The sequence below is a fragment of the Lontra canadensis genome, unplaced genomic scaffold (assembly GCF_010015895.1).
Source record: "Lontra canadensis isolate GAN:19392208 unplaced genomic scaffold, GSC_riverotter_1.0 scaffold134, whole genome shotgun sequence".
NCBI classification, from domain to species: Eukaryota; Metazoa; Chordata; class Mammalia; order Carnivora; family Mustelidae; genus Lontra; species Lontra canadensis.
This window is the reverse complement of record NW_022631128.1, coordinates 1,826,279-1,853,455: the sequence shown is the minus strand read 5'-3', so window position 1 is coordinate 1,853,455 and position 27,177 is coordinate 1,826,279. Positions and strand designations below refer to the sequence as shown.

The 27,177-nt window shown below is 43.0% G+C and overlaps 1 protein-coding gene and 1 long non-coding RNA gene across 2 annotated transcripts; one reads left to right on the top strand and one right to left on the bottom strand.

The window, feature by feature from the left end:
• The first annotated feature begins 15,001 nt into the window (after positions 1-15,001).
• LOC116858311 lies at positions 15,002-22,521 on the top strand. Its single transcript, XR_004380888.1, has 5 exons — positions 15,002-15,307; positions 15,787-15,843; positions 20,761-20,912; positions 21,168-21,303; positions 22,310-22,521. It is a non-coding gene; the product is annotated as an uncharacterized LOC116858311 (long non-coding RNA).
• A 1,382-nt stretch (positions 22,522-23,903) lies between these two features.
• On the bottom strand, positions 23,904-26,417 carry LOC116858281 (sperm acrosome-associated protein 5-like). The gene is made up of 4 exons (XM_032842985.1): positions 26,246-26,417; positions 25,673-25,831; positions 24,110-24,188; positions 23,904-24,006 (listed from the first exon to the last, which is right to left on the bottom strand). The coding sequence occupies exons 1-4, from the start codon at positions 26,400-26,402 to the stop codon at positions 23,904-23,906; spliced, it is 498 nt and encodes a 165-aa protein (XP_032698876.1). The 5' UTR covers positions 26,403-26,417.
• Between the last annotated feature and the right edge of the window lie 760 nt (positions 26,418-27,177).

Genomic DNA, 27,177 nt, shown 5'->3' with positions numbered 1-27,177 from the left:
CTACCTCTGGGTAGATAGGTCAAATTCTCAGAATTAGGTCAAATTCTCAGACATCCTGCTGGTGTCCTAGAATTGCTTGGTGTGTGTGTGTGTGTGTGTGTGTGTGTGTGTTTAGGGGGGAGCTCCCTTCCCCTACTTTGGAGTTAGGTCTGGAAACTCAAAAAGTGTTGGTGTCAGTAGAACATCTGTAAGATCCAGAAAAAGTTGATGTTACTGATCCAAAAAACGAGATAATTCCTTGTTCTGATTTTGTTAAATTGGCATCTGTTAAATAGAACCTTGGGGAGCCAGATGGCAAGCCCAGGTTCAACAGAGAAATGGAAAATAGGGAGGCTTATTATTCTTAGATCCTGAAGAGACACACCTTGATGGGCCACACGGGGAGGTCAAGGCATGGTGCAGGCAGAGAGAGAGGTAGGTCCTGGGGCGCAAGCCTTTATTAGAGTCCGTGGGTACACTGCTTTGGGGTTTCTGGTCTAAGGCCAGATTGGTCAGTTCAAACCATAAAGAGTGAGGTTTTGGTAAACTCCACAGGGTCTTAGACAAGGGGCATGCAAGGGGAAGGTCCTGGGATGGGGGAAGACCTGTTTATCACAAAGGCCATTGAGGAATTCATACCAGGAACTTACATTTACTTGTGATTCTCTGGGCTGTGGACACCACATCCTCTTGTAAGAGGTGACCAAGTGTCAGTGTAAGGCCTCTGTAGGCTGCTTGTCCCCAAAGAGTAGATGCCAATGCAGCAAGACCATGGAGAAGCTTAGCTAAATTCTTGACTCTCCTTTGTGCTGTACCCCCTGGTTTCAGTAGTTTCTTGCTATTGTCCCCCTGCCACCTGGGCTACCTTCTTGGTAGTCAGAAGTTGTAGAGGTATTATCTGCTATCCCAGCATGCTCCCCCCCCACCCATTTGGTAGTGGCTCCGAGGCTAATAGCTGTAGTTCAGACCAGCCAAAATCTAAGGTGGGCACAATGTCGGGAACCACCTCAACACTCTCCTTTATTTTCATTTTAATTACTACAGATAACAATAACCAAGAGATTGTATCTTCAGCTCTTTTGGTTTTCCTTGTATATCCAGTATGATGGCTAATCAATGTGTCAATGTAACTGGATCACCGAGTGCCCAGATACTTGGCTAAACATTATTTCTGGTTGCATCTGTGAGGGTGTTTCCAAGGAAGATTAGAATTTAAATAGATTGAGTAAAGCAGATTGTCCTTCCCAGTGTGGGTGGGCATCACCCAATCCATCAAGGGCCCAGATGGAACAAAAAGGCAGAGGAAGGGCTTTGCCTGACCTTTTGAGCTGAGACATTGGCTCTCTCCTGGCCTTGGACTGGGACTTACACCATTGACACTCCTGGTTTTCAGGCCCTTAGACTTGGATGGGAACTTATACAACCACCTTTCCTGGATCTCTAGCTTACAGACAATATCTTGTGGGACTTCTCAGCCTCCATAATTGCATGAACCAATTCTCTATAAGAAATCTCATTATATTATGTAGGCTGTATCTTTTTATATAAGTTCTACTCCTGTTTGGAAATACATAAAGTAATATAGAACAGAACCAGTAATAAATAAAAATTTAAAAATATACAATTGGTTCTGTTTCTCTGGAGGACCCTGAGTAATATATCCAGAGACCCAATTGCTCAGGAGTTAGGTCTGTCATTTCTGAATTCCACTGGTAACTTTCACCTCTAGTAACTGATCACAGCATAGCTGCCATTTATACCATGGGTGATTTGGTATCTATCCAGGTGTCACAGGTTCATTAACTTCTACTGCCTCATCTTTCCTTTTCTCCAAAAATAACTTTGCCATGTTTGGGTGAACCAGGGTCATTCTAGTGAATGTCACTCCTGATGCCAAATGTATGGTCTCCAGGATCACTCGTAGGTTTCATGACTCACTGGAAAGACTCAGAGAACTCAAAGAAGTGATCGTATGCATGATTGTGGTTTATTACAGCAGAAGAACATGATTAAAATCAGCAAATGAAAAAGGTGCCTAGGGCAGAGGGCAGGAGAAACCAGGGATTTAGCTTCCAACTTCTTCTCCCAATGGAGTTACATGGACAGCACTTAATTTTTCCAACAATAATATGTGACAATATGTATAAAGTATTGCCAATCAGGGAAGCTCACTGGAGCCTGGAGTCCAGGGTTTTTACTGGGGGCCAGTCTGAGGCATGGGTCACCTGTGTGCTTTAGCTCTTTAGTCTCCAAGCCCTCTAGAGACCAAACAAATACAGTGTGATCTAAAGACCTGGACATTAAAATGTACATTCCCCATAAATTAGATTGTTAGCATAAACTAACTGGTGTGGCCCAAGGTCTTAGGCATACAAAGATGCTCTTATCAGGCAAGATATTCCAAGGACTCAGAGGTTATCTCCCAGGAGCTGCTTAAGTGCCAATCCTGAAGACATTTGGAAGGTGTCAGGTTTGGGAAGCCCAGGCCTTATGAATTAAGTCTCTATAGCACAGTGTAAACAAACATCTCAATAGGGACCGTATCACTTTCTACTCCCGTTTAGAAAGGACCTAAGGGGAAGAACAGAGTGTTCAGAGACCAGAGTGGCAGGTATTTTTATATTGGAAGGTGTAAAAATGTTAGCTCTTCATATGGACCACTTGTTGCCCTGCTGAAAGTAAATAAATCTGTCAACCAAAAATTCTATACCCAATCTATACCAGTAGTCAAAAAAAAAAAAAATCAGGTGAAATAAAGCCCTCTAGATACAAAGTTATGAGAATTGATCAGCAGTAGACTTGTACTGCTAGAAATACTAAAAGGAATTACTGAATCTGATCCCAAATGGAATCAAGAATTATAGAAAGGAATGAAGAAGTGTAGAAAACTTGAACATAAAAGGATGGACAAAGATATGCCATGAAAACACTGATAGAAAGCTGTTGGAGTTACACTAATACCAAAGTAGGCTGTCAAGTAGAAGAAATATTGGTAGAGATAGAGAGGAAAATTTCATAATAATAAAAGGTTCAATTCAAGGGAAAATATAACAATCCTAACTTTTTAATCTACCCGTGTTATTCATTTTTTTTGAAATAAAATCCATTTATCACTTCCCAATTTCTATAGGGCAGAATTCCAAGCAACATGCAGCTCAGCTGGGTTCTCTTCTTTGGGTCTCTTAAGGTTGAAATTATGGTGCTGTCAAGGCTGTGTTCCTTTCTGGAGGCCCTGGGACAGAATATACTTTCAAAGTCAGTTTGTTGGCTGAATTCAGTTCTTTTTCCCATGGCCCCCTCCATCCTTAAGCCAACAACAGCCAGGTCAACTTCGTTATGTGCTCTAAATCTCTGACTTTCCTTACTGCCTTACTTTTCCACTACCCAACATCTGCTTTTAAATAAAGTTTTCACTTAAATTCCCATTAGTTAACATACAAGTTGTATTAGTTTCGGGTGTATAATACAGTGATTCAACACTTCCATCCAATACCCGGGGCTCATCACAAGTGCATGCCTTCATCCCCATCACCTATTTCACACATTCCCCCCACCTGCCCTCTAGCAACCATCAGTGTGTTCTCTATAGTTAAGAGTTTGCTTCTTGGTTTGCTCTTTTCTCCCTTTGCTCATTTGTTTTGTTTCTTAAATTCCACATAAGAGTAAAATCATGTTGTATTTGTCTTTCTGTGACTGACTTCTTTCAGTTAGCATTATACTCTCTAGCCCCATCCATGTTGTTGCCAATGGCAAGATTTCTTCCTTTTTTGGCTAAGTAATATTCGTGTGTGTGTGTGTGTGTGCGTGCGCGTGCGCACGCATGCGCATGTGCACATACCACTTCTTCTTTATCTATTCATCAATTGATGGACACTTGGGCTGCTTCCATAATTTGGCCATTGTAGGTAATGCTGCTCTAAACATTGGGGGTATCCCTTTGAATTAGTGTTCTTGTAATCTTTGGGTAAATACATAGAAGTGTGATTGCTGGATCATAGGATAGTTCTATTTTTTAAAAAATTTATTTATTTGACAGACAGAGATTACAAGTAGGCAGAGAGGCAGGCAGAGAGAGAGGAGGAAGCAGGCTCTCTGCAGAGCAGAGAGCCCGATACGGGGCTCGATCCCAGGACCCTGGGATCATGACCTGAGCTGAAGGCAGAGGCTTTAACCCACTGAGCCACCCAGGAGCCCCAGATAGTTCTATTTTTAACTTTTGGAGGAGCCTCCATACTGTTTTCCATGGTGGCTATACCAGTTTGTATTCCCACCAACAGTACAAGAGTGTTCCCCCTTCTTCACATCCTTGCTAACATCTGTTGTTTCTTGTATTGTTGATTTTAGCCATTCTGACAGGTGTGAGTTGACAACTCATTGTAGTTTTGACTTGGATTTCTCTGATGATAAGTGGTGAGCACTTTTTCATGTGTCTGTTGGCCATCTGGATGTCTTCTTTTGAAAATGTCATTCCTGGGACGCCTGGGTGGCTCAGTTGGTTAAGCAGCTGCCTTCGGCTCAGGTCATGATCCCAGCGTCCTGGGATCGAGTCCCGCATAGGGCTCCTTGCTCGGCAGGGGGCCTGCTTCTCCCTCTGCCTCTGCCTGCCATTCTGTCTGCCTATGCTTGCTCTCTCTCCCTCTCTCTCTCTAACAAATAAATAAAATCTTTAAAAAAAAAAAAAAAAGAAAATGTCATTCCTATCTTCTGCCAATTTTTTAAAGATTTTATTTATCTGACAGAGGGAGATCATAAGTACGCAGAGAGGCAGGCAGAGACAGAGGGGGAAGCAGGCTCCCCACTGAGCAGAGAGCCTGATGCGGGGCTTGATCCCAGGACCCTGAGATCATGACCTGAGCCAAAGGCAGAGTCTTTAACCCACTGAGTCACCCAGGTGCCCCTTTCTGCCTATTTTTTAATTGGATTATTAATTTGTCAGGTGTTGAGTCTTACATGTTCTTTATATATTTTGGATACTAACCTTTTATCAGACATGTTATTTGCAAATATCTTCTTCCATTCTGTAAGTTCTCTTTTAGTTTTGTTGATGGTTTTCTTTGTTGTGCAGAAGCTTTTTATATTGATATGGTCTCAGTAGTTTGTTTTTGTTTCCCTTGCCTCAGGAAATAAGCTAGAAAGAAGTTGTTATGGCTGATGTCAAAGAAGTTACTGCCTGTGTTATCTTCTAGGATTTTTGTGGTTTCAGGTCTCACATTTAAGTCTTTAATCCATGTTGAATTTATCTTTGTATATGGTGTAAGTAAGTGGTGCAGTTTCATTCTTTTGCTTGCTGCTGTCCACTTTTCCCAGCATCATTTGTTGCAGAGACATTTTTTCCCCCATTGGACATTCTTTGTCCTGCTTTGTCAAAGATTAATTGACCATACAGTTGTAGATTCATTTCTGGGTTTTCTATTCTGTTCCATGGATCTATGTGTCTTTATTTGTGCCAGTACCATACTGTTTTGATCACCACAGCTTTGAATTATAACTTGAAGTCTGGAATTGTGAAGCCTCCAGCTTTGCTTTTCTTTTTCAGGGTTGCTTTGGCTATTTGGAGTCTTTTGTGGTTCCATACAAATTTTAGGATTGTTTATTCTAGCTCTGTGAAAAATGCTCTTGGTATTTGGTATATTGGTAGGGATCACATTAAACGTGTAGATTGAGCTTTGAGTAGTATAGACATTTTAACAGTATTTGTTTTTCTAATCCATGAGCACAGAATGTCTTTCCATGTCTTTGTGTCATCTCTAATTTCCTTTTTGAAAAAAGATTTATTTATTTATTTGAGAGAGAGAGAAAGACCAAGCAAGTTAGGGGAGGGGCAGAGGGAGAGGCAGTGGCAGAGAATCTCAAACAGACTCCCTGCTGAGGGCAGAGCCTGACACAGGGCTTGAACTCACTACCTTGAGAGCATGACCTGAGCTGAAAGTAAGACTCAGATGCTCAACTGACAGAGCGACCCAGGTGCCCAGTCTTCAATTTCTTTTATCAGTGTTTTATAGTTTTCAGAGTACAGGTCTTTCACCTCTTTGGTTAGATTTATGCCTAGGTATCCTATTGTTTTTGTTTCACTTAGAAGTAGGACTGATTGCTTAATTTTCTCTTTCTGTTGCTTTATTATTGGTACATCAAAATGTAACAGATTTCTGTACACTGATTTTGTATCCTATGACTTTACTGAATTTGTGTATCAGTTCTAGCAGTTTTTTGGTGGAGTCTTTTGGGTTTTCTATATATAATCTCCAATGATCTGTAAATAGTAAAAATTTTACTTCTTCCTTGCCAATTTGGATGACTTTATTTTTGTTGTCTGATTGCAATGACTAGGACTTCCAGTACTCAGGTAAATAAAAGTGGTAAGAGTGGATATCCCTGCCTTGCTCCTGACTGTAGAGGAGAAACTCTCAGTTTTTCCTCATTGAGTATGATGTTAGCTGTGGGTTTTTCATATATGGCCTTTATTACTTTGAGGTATATTTCCTCTAAACCTACTTTGTTGAGGGTTTCTATCATGAATTGATGTTGTACATTGTCAAAAGGTTTTTCTGCATCTATTGAAATGATCATATGGTTCTTATCTTTTATTAATGTGATGTATGACATTGATTGATATATGAGTTTTGAACCACTCTTGCAACTCAGGAATAAATCCCACTTGATCAGGATGAATGATTTTTTTTTAATGTATTGCTGGATTTGGTTTGCTAGTACTTTACTGAGAATTTTTGCAATTATGTTCATCAGGGATATTGGTCTATTTTCTTTTTTAGGGGGTCTTTATCTGGTTTTGGTATCAGGGTAATATAGAATGAAATGTGGAAGTTTTCCTTCCTTTTCTATTTTTTGGAATAGTTTGAGAAGAATAGGTATTAATACTTTTTAAAATATTTGGCAGAATTTGCCTGTGAAGCCATCTGGTACTAGATTTTATTTGTTGGGAGTTTTTTGATTACTCATTCAATTTCTTTGCTGGTTATTGCTCTGTTCAAATTTTCTACTTTCTTCCGTTTCAGTTTTGATAACTGGTTGCAAGAACTCATGAAATTCAGCCCCTCTTGTTTCCCAAGCCAATGGCTTTGGGGAAACCTCCTTTTGTGTTCTTCTCTCTAGGCTTTCTCTGTGACCATCGTTCCCTTCCCCCTGCAGCACCCATGATCCCTGTGTTCCCAAAACACATTCTTCAAGGTGGCCTCTTCTCTCTCTTTAGTTGTGGAGTTTATTCTGTCAGTCTTCAGGTTGACTTCTGAGGTATTTAGGATGATTTGGTACTCATCTAGTTTTGTTTGTAGGATGAGGCAAGCCTAGGGTCCTCCTACTCTGCTGCCATCTTCCTGCCTTCACCCCCCCAACATCTGCTTTTAAGGGTTCATGTAATTACACCAGGCCCATTTGGGTAATCCAGGATAATCTCTCTACATTAAGATAAACTGATTAATAATATTAATTATAGCTGTAAAATCCATTTTGTCACGTGACAACATATTCATGTATATGGCAACTCATCACTCAGTTGCTGGGAATTAGGGCAGGGTATCTTTGGGTGTCCATTATTCTGCCTATTATACCACCTAATCACATAGGTTCAAAATATATAAAGTGAAAGTTGATAGAATTAAAAGGAGAAATAGACAAATCCCCAACAAAGTTAGGGACTTTAACCCACCTCTCTCAGTGATGGAACTAGAAGAAAGAAATCAGAAATGATATAAAAGATTTGAATAACACAATTAAAGAATTTCATCTAATTGGTACATGGGCAACACCATGCCCTGCAACTGAAGAATTCACATTCTTTTCAGGTGCACAAAGGACATTTACCCAAATAGATCTCATGCTGGTATACAAAGAAAGTCTCAACAAATTTCAAGGGATGAAGTTTAACTGTGTATATTCTCTGACCACAATGGAATTAAATTACATATCTATAACAGATAACTAGAAAACCCTCAAATATGTGAAGATAAGTCACACACTTGTAAATAACTCATGGATCAGGAAGAAATCACAGTAGAAATTAGAAAGTGTCTTGGACCACATGTTAATGAGAATATGTCATTTCATTGATGCAGGAAAAGAGACTTGACAAAAATCCAACATCCTTTCGTGAAAAAACATTCAACAAATTAGGAATAGCAGGGCACTTCCTCAATCTGATAAAAGGCATTTATGGGAAACCCATAGCTAACATCATACTCAATAGTGAAAGAACAAAAGCATTTCCTTAAGATGAGGAACAAGACAAGGAGGCCCACTTTTGCCACTTCTATTAAACATTGTACTCAGAGTCCTAGCCAGAGCAATTTTCAGTCAAGAAAAAGAAATTAAAGGCACTCAAATTGGAACAGAAGTAAAACGATTTCTGTTCCCAGATAATATCATCTTATATATATAAAATCCTAGAGAATCCACAAAAAAACTATTACAGTTCATAACTGAATTCAGCAAAGTGTCAGAATAGAAGATCAACACACGAAAGCACTTGTATTTCTATACACTGGCAATGAACAATCTGAAAAGGAAATCAAGAAATCAATTCTATTTATAATAGGACCCAAAAGAATAAAATACTTAGAAATAAATTTAACTAAGCAGGTGCAAGACTTGTGCGCTGAAAAGTTTAAAACACCAGTAAAAGAAATGAAAGAGACTTAAATAATGGAAAGACATCCAGCGTTCATGGTTTGGAAGACTTAACATTGTGAAGATGGCAATACTTCTCAAAGCAATGTACACATTTAATGTAATCCTTACCAAAATTCCAATGGCCTTTTTTGCAGAAATGGAGAAGCAGATCCTAAAATTTATATGGAATTGCAAGGAGTCCCAACTAGCCAAGACATTTTTGAAAAAGAATAAAAGTGGAGAACTCCCACTTCCTGATTTCAAATCTTATCACAAAGATACAGTAATTGAAACAGTGTGGTACTGGCATAAGGAGACATATATATAATCAGTGGAATACAACTGAAAGTCCAGAAACAAACCCACCAGGTACAGTCAATTGATTTCAACAAGTGTGTCAAGACAATTAGATGGGGGGAAAGAACAGTCTCTTCAACAATGTGCGAGGACAACTGGATATCCACATACACAAGAAGGCAGCTGGATCCTGACCACACATCACATATAAAAATTAGCTCAAAGTGTATCAAAGACCTAACTATAAGAACTAAAAGTATAAAATTCTTTAACAAAAATATAGTGGTAAATCTTCATGACCTTGGATTTGGCAGTAGCTTCTGAGATATGACACCAAAAGTATCAGGAACAAAGAAATGATAGATGGGTTGGACTTCATCAAGATTGAAAACTTCTGTATATTAAAGGACGTTATCAGGAGAGTAAAAAGATAACTTAGAGAATGGGAGAAAGTATTACTAATCAGATATCTGATAATGGTTTAGTATCAAAAATATATAAAGAACTCTTACAAGTGAACAATAAAAAGACAAAAATCCATTTTAAAAAATGGGCAGAAGTGCCTGGCTGTTTTAATCAGTGGAGCATGTGACTCTTGATTTCAGGGTCATGAGTTCAAGTCCCATGTTGGGCATGGAGCCTACTTTAAAAAAAAAAGATTTAAAAACTGGGCAAAGGATTTGAAAGGACATTTCCCCAAAGATGATATACACATGGCCCATAAACACATGAAAATATTCTTACCATCATTAGTCATCAGGGAAATGCAGATCAAAACCACAATGAGATAGCACTTCATACCTCCTGGAATGGCTGTAATAAAAACAAATAGAAAATGACAAGTGTTGGGCAGGATGTGGAAAGATTGGAACCCTCCCACACGGCTGGTAGGAATGTAAAATAGTGTAGCCATAGTGAAAAACATTTCGGTAGTTCCTTAAGTAGTTAAACATAGAAATACCATATGGTCCAGCAAGCCTACTCCTAGGTATATACACAATAAAATTGAAAACAGGTGTCCAAACAAAAATTTTTACACGAATGTTCATAGTAGCAGTATTCATGATAGCCAGAAGGTAGACACAACCCAAACGTCTACCAACTGATGAGTGGACAAACCAAATGTGGTCTATCCCTGCAATAGAGTATTTAGCCATAAAGGAGAATGATTACTGATACATGACACCACATGGGTATATCTTGAGGCCTTATGCTCAGTGAAGGAAGCCAGACACAAAAAGCCACGTAGTATACGATTCTATTTATATGAAAATCCCAAACTGGCAAATCCATAGAGACAGAAAACAGATTAGTGGGAAGCAGGAGCTGAAGGCACAGGGGAGAATGGGGAATGACTGCTTTATGGGTAGAGTTTCCTTTCAGAGTGATGAAGTTAGTCTGTAGCTAGATAGGGGTCATGGTTGCAGACCATTGGGAATGTACTAAGTGACACTGAATTGTACACTTTAAAATGGTAAAAATAATAAATTCCATGTTATATGTATTTTATTGTGATAAAAAAGGTGTTCATTCTCTCTCCCTTTCCCTGCTATTGTGGCATGTGCAATTGATTTTGTTCTTCGTCATATCTTCTCACAAGACCTTTAGGATCAAGTGATTCCTGGCCAAGAAACATAATCAAGAATTATCTTATCCCTTGATGGGTTTGAATGAAAACTGGTGATAAAATCAGGTATAACTCCAAGAGGAGACAATAGGGAAGAACGAAGCTAGGTGTGTAAGGAATTGCACATGAGATCACACATGTATTTATGCTGTATCAAAGTCACTAGCATCTTAAACCATATCAAGCTGAAAACATCACCACTACCTGGACAGCTGGGCATGCTTAATTGGGAAAATGATTTTTCTGTTTGTTTCTGTGCTTCTGCACTAGAATGTTGTTTGTGGGACTTTTTTTTAAAGGTGTTAATATGGGGTACAGTATGGGTGACTGGTGGCCACAAAGCAGAGTGAATGCGAAGTGAGTAAACAGTGGGACCGGATGGGGAAATCTGGGGCACAGTGGGAGGGAATAGATTTGAATGATTGGTAGAGTAGGAAGGAATGGGAGCCAGGAGGGACAAAGGTGAGCTGCTATGGAGGGGCCTGGCAGTTTCAGACTTTATAGCTGAATGAGTCCTGTTCTTCTGGAAAGCACTGATGGAGAAGAAATACCCCCACTCATTTGTGTTCTGGGAAGTGGAGAACCGCAAAGTTCCCAGTATTAGCTCGAGCTGCCGTAACAAAATACCACAGACTGAGGAGCTTAAAAACAGAATTTAGTTTCTCACAGTTCTGGAAGCTGGGAAGTCCAAGACCTAGGCACCAGCCGATTTGATTCCTGGAGAGAACTCTCTTTCGGGCTTTCTGAGAGCCACCTTCTCAGTGTGTCCCCACATGACCTCTTTGTTGTGTGGCAGAGGTGTCTCTTCTAAGGACGTTAATCCCATCCAATCTGGGCCCCCCTGTATGATCTCATCTAACTTTAATTAACCTCCCAAAGGTCCCATCTCCAAATATCATCATTTTGGGGGCCAAGTCTTCAATGTATGTGTTTTGAAGGGGACACAATTCAGTCCATAGCAATTCCCAATACCTTTGCATATTCCAAGGTAAGACCAGACTCTGTCCTTCCTGACTCAAGGATGACTTTTTTTTTAATCTGCCTCATGTTAAAAAAAAAAACAACCAAACCATAGGTTCAAAATGGTGTCACTTAGACTGAATTCCCAAATATAGTCCCAAAGACATAATCTTTTTAAAATTATTTACATTTTGTTAATATACAGTGCGATATTGGTTTCTGGAGTAGAATTCAGTGATTCATCACTTACAACACCCAGGGCTTGTCACCCTCTTTAATAGCCATCACCCATCTAGCCCATCCCCCACCCATCTCCCTCCATCAACCCTCAGTTTGTTCTCTATCATTAGGAGTCACAGCGGTTTCCCTCCCTCCTTATTTTTTTTCCTCCTTCCCCTTTGTTCATCTGTTTTCTTTCTTAAATTCCACATGTGAGGGAGATCATATGGTATTTGTCTTTTTCTGACTGACTTGTTTCACTTAGTATAATATACTCTAGCTCCATCCATGCTGTTGCAAATGGCAAGGTTTCATTCTTTTTGAGGATTGAGTAATAGTCCACCATATATATACATCTATCTGTCTATATCTATGTGTGTGTGTGATATCACACACACACACACACACACACACACACATATATATATATATATTACACACACACACATACATATACCACATCTTCTTTACCATTCATCAGTCGATGGACGTTTGGTCTCTTTCCATAGTTTGGCTTTTGTTGATAATGTTGCTATAAACATTGGGGTGCATTTATCCCTTTCAATCTGCATTTTTGCATCCCCCAAAGACATAATCTAATTGCAGTTCCAACTTCCTGAAGAAGTGTAGTCTTAACCAGACAGCCAGGAATTTTTCAATCCACATCAATGAATCTGCCACTTGAGCCCTTTCCATACCACTCCCAAAAAAGATGAGGTAATCTGTAGGATAAGACATCTTGCTTTTATTGCACTACTGGGTATTTACCCTAAAGATACGAATGTAGTGATCCAAAGTGGCGTGTGCACCTGAATGTTTATAGCAGCAATGTCCACAATAGCCAAACTGTGGAAAGAACCTAGATGTCCATCAACAGATGAATGGATAAAGAAGATGTGGTATATGGAATATTATGCAGCCATCAAAAACCGAAATTGCACCATTTGCAACGACGTGGATGGAACTAGAGGATATTAGACTAAGCGAAATAAATCAATCAGAGAAAGGCAATTATCATATGATCTCACTGATATGAGGAATTTGAGAAACAGGACAGAGGATCATAGGGAAAGGGAGGGAAAAATGAAACAAGATGAAACTAGAGAGGGAGGCAAACCATAAGAGACTCTTAATCTCAGGAAACAAACTGAGGGTTACTGAAGGGGAGAGGGGTGGGAGGGAGAGGTGGCTGGGTGATGGACATTGGGCAGGGTATGTGCTATGGTGAGTGCTGTGAATTGTGTAAGACTGCTGAATCACAGACCTGTACCCCTGAAATAAATAATACATTATATATTTAAAAAAAAAGGGCACCTTGCTTTTCCCCCTAGAGTGAGGCCTGGCCTGAAACAATCCTTTTCTTTTGTTAATAACTTTCTTGCCCTCATCCTTCTGTACAAATGTGCCATTTTTTACAACTCCTTAGAGCACCTCTCTACTTGGTGGGGGAGGGGTGGCTTCTGGCCGATTCATGAACCATTTAATAAAACCAATTAGATTTTCAAATTTACTTGGTTAAGTTTTGTTACTTAACACTCTATAAAACCCCAGGTCCCTTTCCTTGCCTTTGAGATGTTCCTCGTTAATGAGTTTTCCCCATTGCAATAGCCTGAAAAAAAAATCATCTCCTTAATTATTATGTACATTTTGCCTTTCACATGACTAAGTGGTAGAGTGTGATTAATAGGGTAGAGTGTTTAAGGTCCAGAATCTGAGCACACTGTCCTGGTTGACCCTCCATAGGTTACTAAGGCCCAGAGGCCAGGGACCTGGGACTACAGGACTCGAACCCTGGCATCTCGACCCTCCCACAGCTTTCTGGGAGCAGATGCCTAGAAGGGGGATGGAATGTGGGCTTGGCAGATCACTGTCAGGTTCGGATTCTTATTTAGTCTCTAACTGATGAAGTTCTAGAACCTAGGTGAGGTTCGGTGGTATGAGGTCTGGAATCGATGACCAAGAAAGAATTCTTTAGACATCTTTGGTGCAAAATGGTGGTTTATTAAAGCACGGGGACAGGACCGGTGGGCAGGAAGAGCTGCTGCCCCGCTATCCTGAGGAGTGGCTGATTATATACATAGGAGTTGGGTAGGTGAGGACAAAGGGGGTGTTCAGAAGGGCTATCAGGGTAAAGAAGACTGTCAGGATATTGAAGCCTGGTTATTATCACGCCAAGGCCGTTTTTCCCTCTAATGGGGCACTAGCATGAAGACAATTGGGAGTTTCCTGGAGGAATGTCACATTCCTCCTATCAAGTGTCCTTATTAGTGAGATTTAGGTTTAGAAGAAATTTAACTTTATTTACATTTCCTTCTACCTCAGCCTCCTTCAGTTTTGTTTATGGAGGGGAGGGTGATGTTAGGGCTTGAGGAACTGAGTTATGTGTCTCTGGAAATTGGGCTATTGCTAAGATAACTTCCTTGTTGTAAATTTCTAGGACATTTGTAAACCAAGGGAGACTCCCGCCTTGCAGGATTGTGATCTCTGCAAGTTAACTATTTGTTTTTCTTTTAGGGCAGTCAGAGGTGCCTGAAGAATGTCACACATATTACCGAGGGGAGTGGGTGGAGAGGGGGTGCAAGGTGGCTAGCTTTTGCTTTGTTCTCAGCCAGCCTCCTGCTCCCTCATCATAACTAAGACCTCCCTGTCATCCCAATCCTCCCAAGGCTTCTGTCTCTGGCTCTCCTTGCACTTCTGTTTACCCTTGTCACTTTCTTCACCTGTCTCTTTCTGCGAGGACAGACTTTCCCCCATCTGCGCTAGTGGTATCTCCCAAAGAGGAAGGCTAGCTGAATCGTATCTATCAGAAGGACTGTACTTCCCCGGCTCTCCACGCCCCCATCTCCCCGGTATTACGTTCTTGCACCCCTACACTTTCTCTCTATTGCCCCAGTGGTAGAGGAAGGGATCATTCCCAGTTTGCTTCCCTTCTTCCCACTAATAGTTCCCGGGTATATCTGTAATACTCCCGGTCTCCTCACTCCCACCTCGCCGTGGTATCTTCCCACGGAGGCGGTGGTCTCGTCCTCAGCCCTACGTTGGTACAGATCAGTTCCCATCACACCCGCAACCACGCGCAAAACTCTCCCATCACTAGCCTTTGCGTCTAGGGCGTCAGTCATGGCAAGTTTTCAAAGTCCTCCCGAAATCTCATCTCTTCTGAACTTTCAGAGACACCTATCTCCGCTGTACGGAATTGGCACCTTCGAAAGATGTCTGCTCCCTGACAAACCGGTTTATTGGCGCGGCCATTTCCTTACCCCCGCCCCCCGCCGCCTTCACGCCCCACCGCCGCAGAAACAGGCACGCTGGGCGCGGCCACTGGCTACTGGCCCCGACGGCTTCAGCGAGGGCCACTGCGCATGCGAGGGACAGAGCAGGACCCTGCCGCCGGCTGGGTAAAGGACTGAGAGAGTGGTTGTCGGAGGAACTGGTGACTGATTGGGGGAAACTCCAGGCGGAGCTCGCCAGAATCCAGGGGGAAACAGGAAGAGTAGGGGATGGAGGGCGGACGGTTCGCTCAGAGCGGCGGGGAGACAGCGCGGGTCTGCGGGCGGAGCGGCACGTGCGAGTGCGGGCTGTGTAAAGACGCGACGTCGCCGGGTGAGTACTTGGAGGGGGCCTCTGAGATGGGTCGTGAGAGTCGTCGGGGGTATGCGATGGGGGGGGGCCCCTAGGGGGGGGGAGGGGCCGGGGGGGGGGGGGGGGGGGGGAGGGATGGGGGGTCAAGGGGGTGGGTTGTGTGATGGGAGGTTTCTGGCGTCAGGGATGGGGGATATGTGGGGTGCGTCCTGGGGTCCGTGGGGGTGAATAATGAGGGTATTTGGGGGTGATGTGGGGTGCCTAGAGTCAGTGATGGTTGAGGGTGAGTACTGGGAAGTCTGTGGATTCCGTGACAGAGCGGTGTTGTGGAACGATGGGGCTCTGTGGGGCAAACAGATGTTCTTTTCTGTTTTGTCTTGGCTACGGCAGGGTCATTTAACCAGCTGGCGTTTATGGATTGCTAGCCTTATGATTTGGTGAACTTTCCAGTTTTCCATGCTGTTACAACTCTTCTCTTTTCTTCTCTCCGCTCTCCAAAGCTTTGCTTTTCTAGGCCACTGCCCACTCTCCATAAGGCAGACATGACTAATTTCCAGGTAAGTTCTTATTTGCTCTCCCCTCCCTGACCCATGTTAAAACACTTAGAAGCAAAGAAGCAGTAATGTGTAGTGGTTAAGAGCCCAGACTCTGGGGCCAAAATGTTCATAATAGCTTTGTGAGCTTAAGCAGGTCTCTAACTTCTCTGTAGCTTAGTTTCCCCATTTGTAAAATGATGATGATGATACCTAAGCCTTTATGATTGCTAGTGAAGATCAATTGAGTTAATGTTAAGTGTTTAGGGGGCACATGGGTGCCTCAGTTGGTGAAGTGTCTGCCTTCAGCTCAGGTCATGATCTCAAGATTCTAGGATCCAGCCCTGCCTTGAGCTTCCTGCTCAGTGGGGAATCTGCTTCTGTCTCTTCTCTCCCTCTGTGCGTGCTCTCTCTCTCAATTAAATAAATAAAATCTTTTTTAAAAGTTAAGTGTTGGGTGGGTGGTTGGGTGAGCCTGGTGGTGGGTATTATGGAGGGCACGTATTGCATGGAGCACTGGGTGTGGTGCATAAACAAAGAATGCTGGAACACTGAAAAGAAATAAAATAAAATGGAAAATAAAAAATTAAAAATTAAGTGTTTATAACAATGCCTGGCACACACATAATAAGGTTTATATATGGGGTTGGCATTATTTATACCATAAAATGAGCATGTATAAACACATGAAAAGTTAGGATTAGGGAAATACAGCAATACCAAAGCAAGGTTGATATGTATACATGTAGATCATAGGATCTTACATAATTACATTGAGCTACAGTTCTTTTTCTGAGCTTCTTGGAAGCTGTGACATATAGGGGAGAAGCACTCGTTTTACTTATCGTACCTATAGAGAGAAAGTAAGCCATTCCCTCAGAAGCAAAGATTTCCCGATGCTGAGGTTTCAAAATAATTCTCTAGTGGGTTAGCCATATCCTCATCACCAATCTTGTGATAATCACAGGGAGATGATTGCTCTGCGTGTGACTTAAAATATATCTTCCTACCAGCCAAAGGTGTCCTGCTGGGACAGAACTAAAGGGATGTGATACTTCAGGAAACCAGAGCCATGTCAGTACAAGCAGCTGTCATGTTCAGGGTCAATACAGGGATAAAACCTTAAGGGTCAAGAAATAACCAGTAAATGGGGGCATCCAAGTGGCTCAGTTGGTTAAGCATCTGCCTTCAGCTCGGGTTGTGATCCCGGGGTCCCGGGATTGAGCCCTGCATCGGGATCCCTGCTCAGTGGGAAGCCTGCTTCTCCCTCTCCCACTCCCCCTGCTTGTGTTGCCTCTCTCATTGTCTCTCTCTTTCCTTGCCAAATAAATAAATAAAATCTTAAAAAAAGAAAGAAGCAGTAAACCCCATACCCTCCAAATTATTTTCCAGTATTTCTTTAAATTAAAGTATAATTTAACATACAATGTTATATTAGTTTCAGGCATACAACATATTGATTTGACAATTCTCTACCTTACGGAGTGCTCACCGGAAATAAGCGTAGTCACCATTTGTCCCCCGACGACATTATCACGGTATTATGGACGATATTCCCTATGCTGTACTTTTCTCTCCTGGACTTATTTATAACAGGCTGTTTGTACATCTCAATCTCCTTTCTCTATTTCACCCATCCTCTCACCCACCTCCCCCCAATACTTTGTTTTTTTTTCTCATCTGAGATTTCGGCAAAGCTGGAGCAATCCAAGATCTGACTTTTTCCTTTTCAGGCTGAGAATTCATGATGTCCCTGACTGTATTCAGTTCTTTCCCTTTTGCCCTTTGCATGTATGTATGTACGTATGTATGTATGTATTATGTATTTAATTCATTTGAGGGAGCAGGAGTGCACAAGTGGGGGGAAGGGCAGAGGGAGAGGGAGAAGCCGATTCCCACTGAGCAGGGATCGTGATGCGGAGCTCGGTCCGGAACCCGGGGTCATGACCCGAGCCAAAGGCAGGTGCTTAACCGACTGAGCCACCAAGGCACCCCTCCCTTTTGCCCTTTATAAAAATGTCTATTTCATTTTGTCATTTTTTCCCCCCCCTCACTATAAAAGAAGTGGCACCAAAAAACTCAGACTCTTAGGAATGTAGTCTAAAAAGAGAAAATATCTCTAGGTGTCATATCATCACTCATTCCAGATAACCAATTCTATGGTAAATTTAATTTCCATCGACACTCCTCTCTGTCCCTTCTTCTTTATATTTACATACACATAAAAGCATATTGTTGCTGTTGACCTTCCTTTGCTAAAATTTGCTCATAATATACTAACTGTTTTGCAACTCCCTGTTTTCTCTTTACATGGTAATATTGATGAAGGTAGTAGGAGTAATGATAACGATAATACAGAGGATAAGGAGGAGGATGGTATTAGTGAAGGAAACAGGAGCTAACATGGAAAGAGCCTGCACTGTACCGGGCACTCTACAAAGTATTTTATTTTTTAAAAAGATTTTATTTATTTATCGAGAGAGAGAGAGAGAGAGAGAGAGCGAGCGAGCTCATGGGCACACAAGCAGGTGGAGGGGCAGAGGGAGAGGGAGAAGCAGGCTTCCTGCTGAGCAGGGAGCCCAGCACAGGGTCTTGATCCCAGGACCCTGAGATCTGACCTGAGTCGAAGGCAGATGCTTAACTGACTGAGTCACCCAGGCACCATTGTTTTATTTTTTTTATCATGAGAAGCATACTCCATAATCTCCATCCCCTACTTCCCCCATTCTCCCACTTCTCTCCCCTCTGGTGACTGTTAGTTTGTTCTCTATTCTTAAGACTCTGTTTCTTGGTTTGGCTCTCTCTCTTTTTTTCCTTTGTTTTGTTTCTTAAATTCCACCTATGAATGGGATCACATAGTATTTGTTTTTCTCTGACTGCCTTACTTCATTTAGCCTAATACTCCAGCTCTATGAATGAAAATACCCTTTCTAATCCTTTTGTCATGTTTTTAGTCCTTGCCATTTGATAGTTAAAATATTTCTTTTGTTTGTGTTTATTTAGTTGGCAATGAGGTTGAGTGTCTTTTCATATTCTTTCCTTTGTTGGTGAATTGTTCTTTTACATACATGGCTCTTTTTCATGTGGGTTCTTTTTTTTTTAAAGTTTTTTTTTAAGTAATCTCTACACCGAAGGTGGAACTTGAACTCACAACCCTGAGATCAACTATCATGCTCTACCGACTGAGCCAGCCAGGTGTCCCTTTCCTACACGTTCTTAAATCTTTTGTTGTTGTTGTTCTTATTATCTTTGTCTTATTTTTTATGGAAATATTTTATTTATTTATTTATATGATGCAGAGAGAGAGAGAGGGAGAGACAGCAAGAGAGGGAACACAAGCAGCGGGGAGAGGCAGAGGGAGAAGCAGGCTTCCCGCTGAGCAAGAAGCCTGATGTGGGACTTGATCCCAGGACCCTGGGATCATGATCTGAGCCGAAGGCAGACGCTTAACAACTGAGGCACCCAGGCACACCTTTTTATGGAAATATTAATGGGAATATTACTTAGATAAGAATTTGGGGGTTGACATTTTGTTGAAGCATAGCATACAGAGAAAAGTTTATAATTTGTGTACGTTCATGAACTACAAATTGGAAACACCTGAATCAAGAAACAGGAAGTGCGAAGTCACCCAGAAGCCTCCTTCACACCCCTTCCAATCACCATCCCCTGACTCCCGGATAACAGCTGATTTCTTTAAGCATAGATTATTTTGCCTGTTCTTGAATGTCACATAGGTGGAATCATACATTATTCTTTTATGTCTGGCTTCTTTTTTTTTTTAAAAAGATTTTATTTATTTATTTGACAGACAGAGATCACAAGTAGGTAGAGAGGCAGGCAGAGAGAGAGGGAGAAGCAGGCTCCCCGCTGATCAGAGAGCCCAATTCGGGACTTGATCCCAGGACCCTGGGATCATGACCTGAACCGAAGGCAGAGGCTTTAACCCGCTGAGCCACCCAGGCACCCTTATGTCTGGCTTCTTTCAGTTATAATGTTTTTGAGATTCATCCTTGTCATTTTGTGTATCATTAGTTTCTCCCGTTACTGTGTACTGTTTTATTGTATAAATACATCACCATTGTTTATCCATTCTATGGCTGGTGGATGTCCCCATTTTGGCTATTTCAAATAATGCTTCCATGGATATTCTCGTACATGTCTTGACGTGTGTGCATTTCCACTGGATATATACATAGGAGTGGGATTGCAGCGTCCTCGGTTAGGTGTACACTCAGCATTAATAGATTCAGCTAAAATGTTTTCCAAGGTGGCTGTACTCTTTTATGGTTTACTCTCACCAACAATATGTGAGAGTTCCAGTTGCTCCATACCCTTGCCAACTTTTGGGTCTTTGGTCTTAATTTTAGCCACTCTGTTGGTATATAGTTATATCTCATTGTGGTTTAAATTTGTATTTCCCTGGTGACTGAAGATGTCGAGCACCCTTTTTAAATAAAATTATTTATTTATTTATGAGAGAGAGAGAGAGAACACAAGCAGGGAGAATGGCAGGGAGAGGGAGAGGCAGGCTCCCCACTGAGCAAGGAGCCCAATGTGGGGCTTGATCCCCCAGGACCCTGAGATCATGACCCGAACTGAAGGCAGACACTTAACTGACTGAGCTGCCCAGGCACCCCTTGGGCACCCTTTCATATGTTTACTAGTCAGTTGGATATCATCTTTTGTGAAGTATCTATTCACATCTTTTTCTAGTTTTTCTATGAGATTGCCTATATTTATCATGATTTGTAGGAGTTCTTTATGGTTTCCATAGTATAAAAGTCCTTCGCTAGAGATAGCTATTGCAAATATCTCAGAGAAAACTTTTTGGAAATTATTAAACAGTAGCCTCTCTCTAAAGAATATTCCATTTATCTTAAAATATATAAAATATAAAATATATCACCATTTATCTTAAAATATATCATCATTGAACAGATCGAGTAGAAGGATGCGATGACGGAGATCAGTGTCATTTGAGGATGTAGCTGTGGACCTCACCCAGGAGGAGTGGAATCATCTGGAATCTTCTCAGAGGATACTTTACAGAGCTGTGATGCTAGAGAGCTATAGCCATTTGGTCTCTGTGGGTGAGCATGGATTTCCTGAGTAATTCACAGTGTACCAAATAGGATCACTTTCGACCTCTGAAGTGTTTCAATACTTTGACCTCAAGTTCTAGGGATTCAAGATTCCTAATCCCTTTTAGGGGTACAAACACCCTTTAGGTGTTTGTATTTTCAGCTCATGTGAAATTTATATTTACTAAGATATACCTTCCTAATTGCCTTGAGGCCATGAAACCCACACAGATGTGCCTAGGTCATCTATCATTTCCATTACAGGGTGTCCTGTTACCAAACCAGATGTGATCACCTGTTTGGAGAAGAGAAGACTTCAGATCATAGAGAAATTCCGAGTTTGAGTTATACAGGTAAATAAGAAACGGACAGATGGAGATGATGAGTAAGACCCCAGTGGGTGAGTGAGGGCTGGATGTCCTTAGAAACTGAGAAATGTCTTCCTCAAGGATATACCTTTCTTTTTTCTTTTTTCGCTAACTCCAAATTGTTACTCTTGTGAGTTGCTGTCTCATGGTAATCTTGGAATGGAGTGGTGAGGAACTAGACTGTGATCTGCCTTGTCCTTCTGCTTATTCTCTTGGTCATGTCAGTTGTTTTTAGCCTTCCTTTTTTTTTTAAGAGCGAGAGAGAGCAAGCGCACATGCACAGGTGCACATATGCACAGGTGTGCACATGAGCAGGTCAGAACAGAGGGAGAGGGAGGGAATCCCAGGTTGGCTCCATGCTCAGTGTGGAGCCGGACATGGGGCTCAATCTCATGAACCTGAGATCATGACCTGAGTTGAAACCAAGAGTCCATCGCCCAACCGACTGAGCCACCTACGTGTCCCATTTTCAGCCTTCCTGGAAGGCTCTTCTGTTTGAGTCCCCTTCCTCCAAATCCTGGATCTACTACCTCTCAACAATCCCTTTTCCCTACTCATGGCTTTCTAAACCTATTTTCACCTTCTCTCTTCCATTTTAAGGTATTTTTCTTAATCAAAGTCACTTGTATTTTTTTAAAAAGATTTTATTTGTTTATTTGACAGACAGAGATCACAAGTAGGCAGAGAGGCAGGCAGAGGGAGAGGAGGAAGCAGGCTCCCCGCTGAGCAGAGAGCCCAACGAAGGGCTCGATCCCAGGACCCTGGGACCATGACCCGAGCCGAAGGCAGAGGCTTTAACCCACTGAGCCACCCAGGCGCCCCAAAGTCACTTGTATTTATCATTACTTTATTGTTCCAATTTCTTTTAGAGCAACTTGTGCTTTCTTTACCTCAAGCTCAGAATATAAGAGACATATAATTTGAATTTCTTTCTGACTGGTATCTAGACCTAAAAGAAAATAAGTCAACCTTTCAGAGGTCTGCTTCTAACAAAAGGTAGATTCACAGGGAATGCTTTCTTCTTCTTCTTCTTTCTAGAAGTCTGGCAAGTTGACCAGCTGGAGAGGCACCAGAAAAACCAAAATAGACACTGGAGGCAAACTACGTCCATTAGAGAGAAAGATGTGACTAAGGAGTAAGGTCGTGAAAGAATAGATTTGTAAATCCACTTCCTCAAAGGACATGGGTGGTTTCTGCATTACACATACCCTATATACAGGACTCCTATGGAATAAGTTTTTTTTAAAGATTTTTTTATTTAGGGAAGTCTGGGTGGCTCAGTCAGTTAAGTGTCTGCCTAGGGTTTGGGTCATGATCCCAGGGTCCTGCGATCGAGTCCTACATCAGGTTCCTTGCTCAGCAGGGAGCCTGCTTCTCCCTTTGCCTGCCACTCCCCCTGCTTGTGCTCTCTCTCTCTGTCAAATAAATAAATAATCTTTTTTCAAGGATTTTTTTAAGGCTTTTAAGCTACCTGATAAGATTTTAGGAGATCTACTTTTTACTTAAATTCAGCAGAGTTCATTTTTGCTGCTTTTGATGAATATAGAAATCAGTACCCAGAGTGATGGCACTCTTTATAGATCTCCAGGGAAGTGTGAGATTGGGCCCTCCAGGCTGGCTGGGGCTGAAGGCAGGAGAAATCAAAATGGCATTAAGGAGGGGGGCTCAGTCATTCTCCCACTGGTGGATATCTGCTTTAATGATCATCTGTGCTTACCCTGGATGAAGTAAACACTGAAAACAAGACTCTGGGTAGGTGAATATCCACCCATAATCAAAAAGTACAAAAGGCATGAGGGACTGCTTCCTCACAGGTGTGGTTGCTTCTGATGGGGCCAGTACAGAGAGTGGCAAGTTGAAATTCCTAAATTCTCTGCCCAAGACACAGATTCAAATCCAGTCATTCCGTAAAAAAAGAAATTACTACCCTGCGCATCCATTGAATTCCTGGCCTAGATTCCCACCTGTCATTCGAAATTTACCATTACTTATGAAAGAGGGAGTGTGGGGCCAACTGTTAGAATAGGGAGATATGGGAGGGTGTGGGAGAATGTGAACACTTCAATTCCCACTGAGTTTCCTGTGTAAGCTGAAACCAATCTTATTTTCCATGGAGAGACTGTATCTACCTTAATTAAAGACTCTGTAGTGACTGCTTTTTAAGGAAAGCAAATTTTCATAGCTCCTCATCCCACCCTTCCATCTCTAGACCGATAACTGCCTTGTGACACTCTAGGTGCTTTCCAAACATTCATTCATTTAATTCTCCCAACAGTCCCATGAAGTATGTGCTACCGTTATCACCCTCATTTTGCCAATGAGGAAGCAGAGGCACAGAGAAGTTAAATGCCTTGCCCGATGCAACATAGCTCCTGAGTGGTAGAGATGGTATTTGAACCCAGGAGAAGCTATGCTCTTACCTTCACCCCAAGCAATATGGTGTCCCTGATGAGAGCTTTGAATGTATGTGGGCAGTGATTAAATGGGTGGGGGGGGTACCTCCAGGCATTGGGAAAATGAAGAGAGTTAGGCATCAGAGGACGCTTGTCTAGTTTATAGATACCATTCTTTATTAAAACCACAGAAGAAAGAAAAGAAAGGAAAAGAAAATCTCTTCTTCTGGGAAACCGAGTCACAAATGATTAACCTTCTTTGCGTCAGGTTTCACAGGCATATTGCATCCCTTGAGCCATTCAGATAAATCATGGCCAGAACAGTGCCGGGTCCATGAATCCCTGGGAAATGAAGGGAGAGGAGGAGGGTGAAGCGGACAGGCTGATAGGGTGGCAGTGGCATTATCCCAGCTGCCCAGGATCCAAGCCACCCCTATGAACTTACCAAGTAGCCATACCATCCTGTGAGGACACCACCTGCCTGGCACACAAGATATCATCTAGAATATGGCGGTTGAGCAGGTCTAGGTGGGGAGGGGAGAGAGGGACATAGTGATCTGGTGCACTGGGGACAGGGTGACAGTGTATGGTGGGCCCAGGGGTTCTGGATTCCTTGGAGCCTGAATAATTTCAACCACTACGTCGACTGATTCTAGATGACCTTGATTCACTTGTCAGCTGGTTAGGAGTGACCTCAACTGCCATGTTGGCTGGTTCTATAGAACCTTAACTCACACTGAGAGATCCTGGATGATCTTGACTGTCATCCTGCCTGGTTATGAATATCCTCAGCCTTTATACTGCCTGGTCCTAACAACCTCAAACTCTGTGTTGGCCGGTTCTGGATGACCTCAACTGTAATTTTGTGTGATTATGGATGATCTCAACTGCAAAGGCAGCTGGTCTGACATCATCTTAATCCCTGTGCTGGCTGGTAGGGAAGCTACTCAGCTGCAAGGCTGGTCAGTCTTGGTGACTTCAAACACTATGTTGTCAGGTCTTGGATAACCTCAGCTGCCACTTTGGTTACAAATGGCCTCAGTCTCCATGCTGGCCAGTTCCATTCAACCTCAGTCATCATGGTGCTTGGTTCTAGGTGATCCCAGCTGCTCAACCAGGGTGACCTTCACTGCCATTCTGACTGGTTAGTGATCTCCACTACAATGCTGACCAGTCCTGGACAACCTCAGTTGACATTTTGACTCATTATAAATAACTCCACCCTCCATGTTGACCATTCCAGGACTGCAACTTCCATTATAGCTGGTCCTGGATTACCTCAGCTTCTACGTTAGCTCAAAGTGAACAACCTTAGCCTTTATTTTAGTTAATCTTGAGAAAGCTTACTATTCATGTTACCCTGTCCTCGACAACTTCAACCTCTGTGGTGGCTAGTTCTGGACAACCTCAACCTTCAAGCTGGCCAATCCTGGGTAACCTCTTCTGTTTCTGTAGCAGGACTTGGACAGCCTCAACCTCCATTTGGCCTGACCCCCAATGACCTCAGTCCCCATTTTGGTCTGTCTTGGACAACCCAAGTCCCATTTTGGCCAGCCCCGGACAACGACCATTACATTTTGTCCTCAATACCACCACACTGTTATCTGGAAAGCTCTCTTCTTTCTGCACAGATATTCCTTATTTCTGTTCCTATAGCCAGATGTGCATTTCTTCCCTCAGGGCCTGAACAGCATCAACCCCAAGTCAGGACAACCTCCCCCTTCCATTCCACATGGAGATAAGTTTCCTGTTTTCTGAGTCCCCGAAACCTTCGGCCTCCATTCTTAGGGAGGTATAGGACTTCTGAGCGCTCCTGACCTGGACAAAATCTCCATGTAGTCGGTAAGGATACAGGAGGTGGTGTCTCTGACAGCCCAGGCAACTATACTCCTTTCCCTATAATTTTTCTGCTTTTGTTACTGGAGAGTATGGCTCAGGCAACCTTGCCCTCTATGTGTTGGGCAGTGGGGCCGGGCAAGGCTTCAGGGTGTCCGCAGTGCTGCCTCACCTCGACACTCTATGTGACAGAGGTTCTGGGTGCGTGTAAGGCCGTTGTTGCACCACCAGGCAGAGTTCAGCTGGAAAATGCCGTACTCGCTGCTGCCGTCAGGATTGTGGTCCACGAAGGAGGTGTCAAAGCCACTCTCATAGTGTGCCATGCACAGCCCTGGGGCAGGGAGGGGATAGATAGGAGGTAAGCATGAGTCCTAGGACTGGCTGGTGGTAGGAGAGGGGGAGGGTACGGGGATGGTTGTCATCTCGGTTGTGGGGGGGTGATCTTGGTTTGCTGGTGGTGTAGACGTTGGTGATTCTGGTGAGATACGAGGGATGGCAAGGGGTGTTGCCCCTTGATGGCAAGGGGTGTTGCCCTGTGATGACTCAGGGTAGTGATGGTGTTGATGGCAGAGGTGAGGGTGATGGTTGTGAAGGCAATGATGGTGAGGACATTAGAGCAAGTCAGGGGGTGGCCGAGAGGATCATACCCTAGCCTAGGGAGGTGATAAATGAGAAGGAGGGGCCTGGGTCTGAGTGTGGTGGGTAGCTCGGGGTGTGGGTGGGACTTGGGGCACTGGAATCTCACAGTCTCCAATGCTGTAGCCCCTGAAGCCATTGAGGCCTGCCTTCTCCAGCTTCACTGCCAGTTCACAGCGTTCATAGATCTTCGCGTCCACGGTGGCGACCATCAGTGTGGCCAGAGTCACCATCACAGTGACGCAGGTCTGCATGATAACACCCATAGGCCCTCCTATCCAGCTCTTTGCTCTAGACTCAGACGCTGCCCTGCTCAGAACTAGGGGCATTCTGGAACTCCGGGCCCTGTGAGCAAACACTATGTAGTAGATTCTGGAACACAGAAGCCAGAGGGCTGGACACCCTCACTGTCTTTCCCAGTGCCATCTCTGTTAGAGACGGAAACACAAGGGAAAAAAAGATACTGACCTGTACATAAAGATGGGAGGGGGCAAAACCAGGGAGAAACCCTGAGATGTCAGAAAGAGCTGCAGGAAGAAAGGAGCTGGAGACACAGAGATAGGACTCAGGCCCTGGGCCTCCTGCTCAGCCCACATTCCCACACTTTCCTTAACATGGTGCCACTGCACTGTTTTTAATCTTGCTCTACCACTTGGTTCCCTCCATTTCCACTCATTCTGCCCTCATCGCCTCCATCCCCCTCACTCTGCTCAGCAGTCAGCAGTCAGCTCGGTTCACCACACTGAATCCTACCACCTCGGTTTCTCATGCTCTGCACAATATGGCCCCCATGCCCTCGCCGTCCGCCCCTCGTTACCTCCATTTACTCATTCTTGGCACCTCGTTCACTTCACTTACTACGCCCTTATGTCCTGGGATCTGGCCACGTTTGCCCGATTCGATCACACTGTGCCCTCCACTACATATTATACACGACACGTGACGGAGATGTGCCCTCTACTGCTGTTCTGCTCCCATTCTTGTTCCAGCTTTCATTCCACCCCCCCAACCCTGCACCATTCACTTACACTGCCTCTTGTC